The sequence below is a fragment of the Saccostrea echinata genome, unplaced genomic scaffold (genome assembly GCF_033153115.1).
Source record: "Saccostrea echinata isolate AGI-Se365-2 ecotype Australia unplaced genomic scaffold, CSIRO_AGI_Sech_v1 ptg000025l, whole genome shotgun sequence".
Classification (NCBI taxonomy): Eukaryota; Metazoa; Mollusca; class Bivalvia; order Ostreida; family Ostreidae; genus Saccostrea; species Saccostrea echinata.
In genome coordinates, this window is record NW_026889774.1 from 6,365,046 (window position 1) to 6,374,513 (window position 9,468).

General features: G+C 32.4%; 1 protein-coding gene across 1 annotated transcript; it reads right to left on the minus strand.

Annotated features, from left to right (window-relative positions):
* Window positions 1–2,346: 2,346 nt before the first annotated feature.
* LOC133192844 (uncharacterized) lies at window positions 2,347–8,053 on the minus strand. The gene is made up of 7 exons (XM_061328850.1): window positions 8,040–8,053; window positions 5,961–6,203; window positions 5,647–5,844; window positions 5,323–5,521; window positions 4,165–4,263; window positions 3,016–3,096; window positions 2,347–2,910 (listed from the first exon to the last, which is right to left on the minus strand). The coding sequence occupies exons 1-7, from the start codon at window positions 8,051–8,053 to the stop codon at window positions 2,647–2,649; spliced, it is 1,098 nt and encodes a 365-aa protein (XP_061184834.1). The 3' UTR covers window positions 2,347–2,646.
* Window positions 8,054–9,468: the final 1,415 nt, after the last annotated feature.

Here is a 9,468-nt window from a genome sequence, read left to right on the forward strand (position 1 = left end):
ACTTTAAATGACTCTGGAAATATTAAATATATACATCTGTATAAGGTATATTCAAAATGTTTGTCTACTTTCATTTTCAATAAAGCTTTACACTAGGAATTTGCGTCAGATATAATAAAAATAAACCTTTAAATAATGATAAAAAAAGAACTGATACACTTTGTGCACAATAATCCTTTTAAAAAAATTTAATACATATAAAACAAAAACAAAAACAAACCTGTCCACATCAAAACATGGCAATGATTAGGATGTAATCTGTCTTCCAATTTATCTCGAGAGATAAAGTAAACACATTTTTATCTACTCCGAGGTTTCTTCTTACTAAGATGTGTGTACACATGTACGAATATATACGATAAGTTAAATTTAATTTTTTGGCAAGGAATTAAACTTCCTTTTTCAAAACAGTTGGCTATTTAACATTCACGTAACTGCATAAATGTTTAAATAGGAATCAAAAAATTGCATTACAGATCTGGATTTCAAAAAGAAAGACTTTTATTCTATGAACCAGAGAATATTGTAAAAAACACAGTTCATTTGATATTTTTTTAATCTTTTACACGATATATAAAGCTACGTATCAGTGTTGATCGAAGTACATGTACATGATTGCACTCCTTTTATTTGAACGATATCATTTGTTATAATTATATATGCTATTAATATTGTTTTTATTACATTTTTTATTGTACTCACTGACAGCTAGAATTAGAAATTGTCGAAGATAAAAAGGAAGTAAAGTAGCTGAAGGACACAAACAGGAAGCAGTTAAAGTTGCGGAAACAGTTGCCATTTTTGAAAAAAAGGAAGAAGATACCGGTAAACTGATATATTTTGGTTGAACGAGTTATGCGGATCTGAGTATTTTATTTAAGCCAGAAGTCAGAATCACTCATATCACTTTAAATATAATCTAAGGAAGGCTATATGTATATTTTCATTTTAAAAATATTCAAGTATATGCCTGTATTTAAATCAACATCAAAATTTTAATTTAAATTAATTAAATTTGGTATTTAATACAGAGATTACCACTTGAAAACCCCCCATTGTGACCCCACCCTTGGAGTGCAATGCTTCGAGCATATTTAAATCCTTGATACATGGGAATACTGGTACATCAATATAACTTATTGTAGGCCTTTTCTTCTTGAGATTTTGAGATTAAGCCCTGTGAACTTTTTACTCCCTACTGTGTTCCTTCTGACCCGCGGGTGTAAAGACGAATAATGACCCCCGTAAAAAATGGTGGGGGGGGGGGGGATGGTGACTACATATTGTCGTTTTGTACATACTGTCGTCGGCAGTAGTTTTGTGAATGTAATTAGTGTATGAATCACACTGACGTATCTCATATGCTATTGAATGCAGCGTGATTGTGACGGTACATTTTGTCGTCCCGTTCATATTGTCGGCGGCGACAATGTGTACTTACTCTCACTGTGCATATTGTCGTCCATCAGAACATGTCGCTGGACAATTCACGACAATGCTCCATATAAATACGGCCAGAGAAACCAAAAACTTCAAAAATGGTCCTATACACTTAATTTGATCGCCGAAATATGGCTAAAATATTGCCGACTCGGCGTTAAACAATAATTATCAATCCATATATGACTTGCTGTTTTTGAGAAGATAATTCTTAAAGAATTTTCCCATATATCCCTGTGTAAAAGTTTGATCGCCCATTGTGGACCCACCCTAGGCCCGGTTTGATTTGAAGATACTTGAATCTGCGCTAGCTGAGGATGCTTTCATATAAACACCACTAATCACGGGCCTACTGCTGCTCTCTGCTGCCAGCGACAATATGTACCGAGACGAGCCTTATTTTCCTCCTTCATAATGGACGATAAAATGTACAGTCAAGCACCAGCACATATTGTCGTCGGCGACAATATGTACAGTCAAGGTCGGCATATATTGTCCTCGATATATTGCTTTGACGAATATTTACTTGAGAAAGGAAAGAGAAATTGACAAACACACACTCACGGAGGAAGACAGACAGCATTACTCGCAATACTGTAGGGAGAAAACTTTTTTGGTCAGAAAATTGTGTCCAGGATTGATGTACATCACTGATATGTCAAGATACCAAAATTCTTGAGATATCTGATAAATCAGCCTCTTCTTAACAAACCTTAGGATGTTTTGTGCGAAGTTTGTTAAAAATTGGTCAAATGTTATGAAGAAGAAGTCACTACATAAAAAGTTAAAAGTGAAGCAAACAGTTAGACCGGCGAATAGATATGATACATAAGAATTTCGATAGGGAAAGCTCACTTATGCAATTTTTTTGTAAATTCAGAAAAGCTTAAAAATATATAATATCTATTTAGGATTAAAATATTTTATTTAAAATATAATAAAAACATAAACATGAAACAAGGCTTGTCCCCAGGTACAAGAGTTCTGTACAATGTAATATTCGGTTCTTAAACGTAAATATTGTCATCTTGGCCTAATACAAAAGAGAGAAAATTCATAAATACATTTTGATAAACAGAGAGAATTTTGTTTTTGATAATACTCAAAAATAATTTTGTTTTTTATGATTTTTTTTTTACAATTACCACACGAAAAAATAACAGCCACAAATCACTGTGTAATAAGCATTAATTTTATAATATTCTTTTAAATTGGCTGCAGTACACCTTTCCGGTAAACAGCACCGTTTTCATACACTACTGCAGGCCACACAACATAGTCCACCACATTTCCAGATCTGGTATAAAGACTGAAGAGCAGTTTATCAACCGGCTCTCCAGCGGCTGCATTAAAGTGAAGCAGGAGAGGCGGATCTTGTACGTTCATTAGCCACGACAACTCTGCACACCGGTGCGCATAATTCTTCATCTCAGTGCTGAGATTATCTATGCCAATTTGCCGATCTATTCGCTGTTCATGAAAAATATTGAAATTGGAAAATTTTATAAAATGAACATTAAATTACAGGGATGTCATTATCCAGAAAAAAATGTTTACAGAGCGTACGTTGTTTACCTCTTTGACAAACTGGTAAATTTCCATTGCATTTTCTTTCTGAAATGTTTTCATCGCTTTTCTTAAGGACTGCTGAAGGCACTGTGAAGGAACAGAATGCATTTAAAAAATGACGTATCATAAATCTTAAGATATGTCACCCATGATACCAGTTATATCGTAGTTTTTTTAATTTGTAATGTTAAATTGCAACGTTTAACTCAAAGCATAACACCAAAATCGGCAAGAAAAGTTCAATTAGCATATAATTGAGCATTAGTACAATAAACTTCACGATTTTAAACTTAAATTGTAACTTTCATAATAATTGCATTCATATCTATTCAGGTGTAATAATAGCAATAAATATATTTTTATTTCATGCACGTAAAAATTTATATATTATTTAAGATAATTATGTTAACAATTAATGCGCGGAAATTATTGCGTGGCATTTCTGCTTCAATAAGATATCATATTTTGGGTATTAAAATTCTGAACACTCAGTAAAATATTTTCGTACATGTATATGAAGTGTTTTTATGAATTAAGTGCTGATCAGTTAGAGGCATCGTGTATTTTCAAAAAATGAAATAAATTACGAAATAAAAAATGGGGCCATTGATGAATATTTTGAGATATGGGTCAGATTATGCATACTTCAGGGCTAAAAGGCAGGTTAAATTGTAATATACTTGCAATGTTTTGGCAAAGTATGTTGGAAAATGTGTAAATTTTGTTCCGAAAATATCTTTTTGAAACCTACATTGAATATTCATGGCATATACATGTACATGTAATAATGCGTGTAAATTTCAGTGAGTAAAAATACTTAGGACCAAAGCTTTAATAATTTGAATAAAACCAATCTGTATATTTTTAGAGTATTATTTTATTTTTTAATATCCTTCGACCGTAAGAAATAGTCCCTCACAAACCTTTAGGTTATCTCTTACCGATTTTATGAGCGAATTTTTTATTGAATGTTGTACAATTGACATTGCTTAATTCAAAGATTTGAAAAATTAAATAAATTCATTTGTAATTGAATATTTTGATAATAGAAGTTCTGACTAAACTTATTTCAAAATCTGATGGGTGACATACTTAAGAATAAGTGTAAATATATCTCTTTAAACATGTCCAATGCTTATACTATGGACTACTTACTTCTCCTCCATCGTCAGAAAGTGTTTCACAAAATGATAAACTCTTTAGGAACTGTTTCCGTTGATCCCGTGCTAGAGATCGACAGGTATCGTTGATATTCTTGAAAATAAATGGAATCCAAAAGTAAATGCAAACTGCGTTGATGAAAGAAAATAAGCGTTAAAACGATTTTGTATGCATGAAAAACCCTTCGAATATCTAATATTTTTTATTAATGAGGTGTTCACCGATATATGGGAGCACGTGCTAATTGGCAAATGTTGCAAGGCCACTAATGCAAACATTGTCACGTGACCCTATGTCGGTTATCATCATACACGTAACAAATCAGATACTAATTGCTATATATTTTTAACTCACAGCTACTTTAATTACCTCTAAATCGAATTAAATACATGTATTCCTTTGCATGCATCACACAAATTATAAACTTCCTGAATAATTTATCGCCCTCCGTCTGAGTTCTACCTAGTTCCTCAATCGATGTATTAGTGACGCCTTCTGACATATGATGATAACCAAATTAGAACACAAAAAAATCCTGCAGAGGTTATTTGGGACACAATGTATATGATGGTTTAACCCTGGATTTAATCTGGCAAAACTTGCTAAACATATAAATATATTGGTTTAGTTCTGTTTGGAAAATGTTTTCTAAATAGTTTTTTTTTCTATAAATGATTTGAATGAGACACATGGTGGAATAGATTCGGAAGTTTATTTTGGCAAAATATAATTTTTTAAGGAATCACTGTCTAGTTAGTAGAGTATGACAGGGCATCAACGATAGTTGGAAATGTGGGATAATTTGCATAAAGGGCGAAGCCCCTGATGTCCCTGGCATACTCTACTAACTAGACAGTGATTCCTTATATTTCCATTTCATTGTGAAATAAAATTGTAAATTTAGATTTTACAAATGTAGACTAATAGATTTAAATTACACGAGGTCTAACATGTCAATTTTTAATAGTCCCCGCCCACTGACGTCAAACACAAAGACAGCCGCACGAGAATTACATGCATATTAGGCCTTCTTAGCTGCTGACCTTTCGCTTGGCGAAATTTCCGGTAGAATGATCAAGAAATCAACTCAACTAACTTTCAACGAGTTATCACAGAGAAAACAAATAGAAATGGAAATATATGTAAGTATACTTTTAAAGTATTCGTTAGCTGATCAATAGCCACTCTTTCTGTTGCATTCTGATTTAGAAGCTCCTCCAACGCGTTGGTCCACTCATTGTCGTACAGTTCTCCAAAAGCCTCTGCTAGCTTCATTGGTCTCTTTGTGTCTGATAAATCTTGTATATTTGGATTGTTGTCGTACACCTTCAGACCCGCAACTTGGCTTAATCTTCAGGGAAAAGTGGAATGATTAATTAAATTTTCATTTAATATTTATAGACAATGCAATATATATCATTTTTTATAAGTTGAGTAATCATATTGATATCTATTTGGTATTTTCATTAGTAGTACCTGGTAAGTAGACCTTCCTTTTGTAGCTCAAGAGTTGACACCTTTTCCTTTAGACGTTCTTCTTCCGTTTTAAACAGCTGTATTTGTCGGTCTAACTGTTCCATTCGGAATTGTAATTTTTCGTTTTTGTTTATTTCCTTCTTAATTGCCTCCTGTTCAACTTGGACTTTTCCTCGTTTTTTGTATTTCTCAATGGAGCTAAAAATATTTCCGTAATATGCTATTATTTCAAGAATTTTAAATTATGTTTTTGAATCTCGGGCCTTTGACTTAAGAATCTTACTGTTTTTCTATATGAAGTTAAAGATACTGACTTTTGTAGCGATTCCAGTAAATCAAACACACTTTCAGTCTTTTGTTTGAGTTGTGTCGGTACATATTCAGAGTTGATGTCACTCATGGTGCAAGGGACGTTAATTAGTATGACCCATTGCTCACATTTCTCCAGGTCTTCGGGAGAATAATCTTGAATCTTGTCCTTAATCTGAACAAGTTTATCATGTAGCGTTTCTATCATCATCTCAAAAAATTTCTGTGGATCGCTGTCGATGAGAACCCTTAACGATGAAGCAGAGATACAATAAATACAAAGCATATTACGTCGAATTGTTCGTACAAAGAGAGGAATACACAGCAAAATTGCAGCTTAGTACGGAACGGAAAACAGAAATGTTCTGATGAATTTTAAATATGGCTTCATACATTCCACAATTAAATAAGAAAATTGATAAAGTATTTTTATTTGATGCGTTAATTGTGTCACTTGATTGGATGAAAGTGAAAATTGTGCTGGACTATGCAAAATGTAAATTGAAGCCAAAAAGGGACCTTTTACAAAACATACATGTATAAAAAGGCCTTGAAAGCATGTTCAAAATTACAGAGAGAAATTATGTCCAATTGTCATAATGTCAATATTAATCTTTATTTATTTGATCATACTTCTGTATGGTTGTGAAATTTGGGGGACTTTTAACCCCTTTGCTTCCAAATTTAAAAACAAAGATATTACAATGGACAAAATATTTAACAAATTAAAATGTGAAACAATGCACATTAAATACTGCAAGGCTATTCTTGGTGTGCATAGAAAGTCAACTAACTTTGCAGTTCTATCTGAGCTAGGTAGATTTCCACTGTATTGTAGAATTATTAAAGCTATGCTAAGTTATTGGTTTCGACTTGAAACATTACATCCATCTTTTGTCCTACTCAAGGAAGCGTATTCAGTCTCAAAAAGCCTCTTTCTACACAATAAACCATCATGGTTTGCATCCATCCAGACAATTTTGAGTCAGTTATCTGATTTAAAAAATATTGACTTATCAAAAAAAAAGCATTTATTCATTTAAAAAGAAGTCATCATGTATTATAAGACAGTATTTTATAAACCTATGGTATAAAGAAAATAAAGAGCAAAATAATGGCAAACTAAGAACTTATTCCACTTTCAAAAACAACTTTGGAAGAGAACACTATCTCAACATTATCAATAACTATGATCAGAGGAAAAATGTAACTAAACTACGCATTTCTGCACATCAATTAAATATTGAAAGGGGAAGATATGCAGGACTTCCCCCTGAATCTAGAAAGTGTTCTCAATGTAATACGCAGAAGGTTGAAGATGAACAGCATTTTTTGCTTATATGTCCAAAATATAAGAATGAAAGGTTGCAATTAATGGAAACAATTTCAAAAATCAATCCAAATTTCTCTTCTTTGACACCTGCTGAAAAACTTGTATGGATTTTGAATAATGAAAATAAAGAAATTTTATGCTTACTTGGAAAATTTATTTCTGAAAATGGTAAAAGAACCAATGTATAAATACATCTGTCACCATGTATGTGCATGCCTTTTCTCCAATTTTACTTTATTGTATTTTTTCCCCCTGAAATATATTACAATTTTAAAGGGAAAAAACCCCCCATACAAATATATAAATACATGTATGAACATGTTGTAGCATAACATATTTGTATTGTCTTGGGATCAATGACAATAATTTGGACACTTGACACTGATATTGTCTATGATTATTAACGCTGAATACAATGTTATATAACTGTTTATGTAACTGTTTATATATATATATTTATTTATATAAAAACAATGCATATTGTGAATTATGTTTAATTGTGCATTTATATATGTGGAAATGCCTCTCGGGGCCCTTGATTGGTAAATAAATATCTTGTATAATATTTCTTTCATATCAACCACAGTATAGTTTTTTTTAAAAATTTATTTTCGGTTTAGGCGTTTGACATCCTGTTTGTGTTGCATTATTTTTATATGATTTTGGTTAAAATGGTGTAAATACTTGTAGTTGTGGGTAAAACAAGGTAGCCCCCCCCCCAAAAAAAAATACATAAGTAACGAAAACATACCAGTCATCATCCATTTTATGAAGAGCCTTATCCAAGCACGGAAATAAAAAAAAAATGGAAAAATCTAGTTTCGTTTTTGTTAATGTTTAATACTATTTCAACTGACCTGAAAGATTAAGCTTTCACGTGAGACAAGTGCATAGATAAAGAAATTGTCAACGTACATTGTGTTTATATATACATCAATACGAGAATACGCATATGTATGTGATAGCAAACAGAATTTACAGTGCTCAGCGTATGTTTTATTTACTTAGCAAGCGTGACGAAATCTTTATTTTAGGGCAAGGTGTGCCAAGCATTCTTCAATGCATATCTAGTGATTGTTTTTAAAGTTTTGATTTTTTTTCTTTGTAATTGTTTTTTGGTTTTTGGTTTTTGGTGCATTTCATAAATCATGCGAATATTTCATATTGACCATATTGAATTCGCCGTATGGAAGAGATAATAAAACTGAGTAAATAAAACGTCTTATTAAGTGTATCAATAAATATCGTAAAATGCTTGTAGAGATAAGTTCAGATTTATTGCAGATCTAGGGGACTGAATGACTAGCTCTTAATTTCCGAACGTTTAATTTTTGATTGTGACACATTGTAAATTACCTGTATCAAAATCTGATACAAAACGTTTTTCCACAATTTAAATTTATTATATATTAAATATGAAGATAACACACAGTGATCATTCTCAAAAGTGCATTAATACTAGTATATATATTATGAGCAGAGCCAACACGGAATTGAGAAAAGTGTATCCTCCACCCAACCCCCTCTCCGGAATAGATTTTTCCGGTTTAAGGCAAGCTGTGTACGTTTTTTTGGGGGGGGTTCTTTCCTTCTTTCTCTCACCCTCCCTCTTTCTCTCTTTTGATTGCTTGTTAAAAATTTCTGAGTCTGACATGCAGAGCCTCCCCGAAAAAATCCTGGATCCCTGTTGTAGGTATTCCCTGCAGAGCTGCCACACCTCCCGTATGCTCCTTGTCATGATCAGATATATTCCTTTAAAACAATACAAATATGACAGTGATTGTCTTTTTTATTTAACTTTCCTGAAATTAAACCATTAGTATGACCTCATCTTTTGTTCTTATAATTCTCTCTGTTTAGGAAAGGCTCCGGATAGTCCATTATTTATACAGAGAAAATGACACAAAACTCAGTATAGAATATATGCTTATTTATTGTGGCGAGTATTGGCCGTGGCACAAGAAAATACAAACATTTGTGGGATGTCATTTCCACTGGGCAATCCCACCAAATTCAAACTTCATGTGTGTTTCAAAGTCTAACCGTCACGGGTTTACCGCGGAGGGTCAGCACACATACAAACTGTTCAAAATCAAAGTCACATCTCAAACTTCAAATATCAAGCATATCAACTTCATATATCAAATCTTGTACACAATATATCAAATATCTCAAACTTC

Coding starts and splice junctions, on each gene's coding strand:
- LOC133192844 (XM_061328850.1), bottom strand. Junction 4,264..5,322: donor AGCTAACGAATACTTTAAAA/GTATACTTACAT, acceptor TTTATTTTCAAG/AATATCAACGATACCTGTCG. Junction 3,097..4,164: donor TTTCTGACGATGGAGGAGAA/GTAAGTAGTCCA, acceptor GTTCCTTCACAG/TGCCTTCAGCAGTCCTTAAG.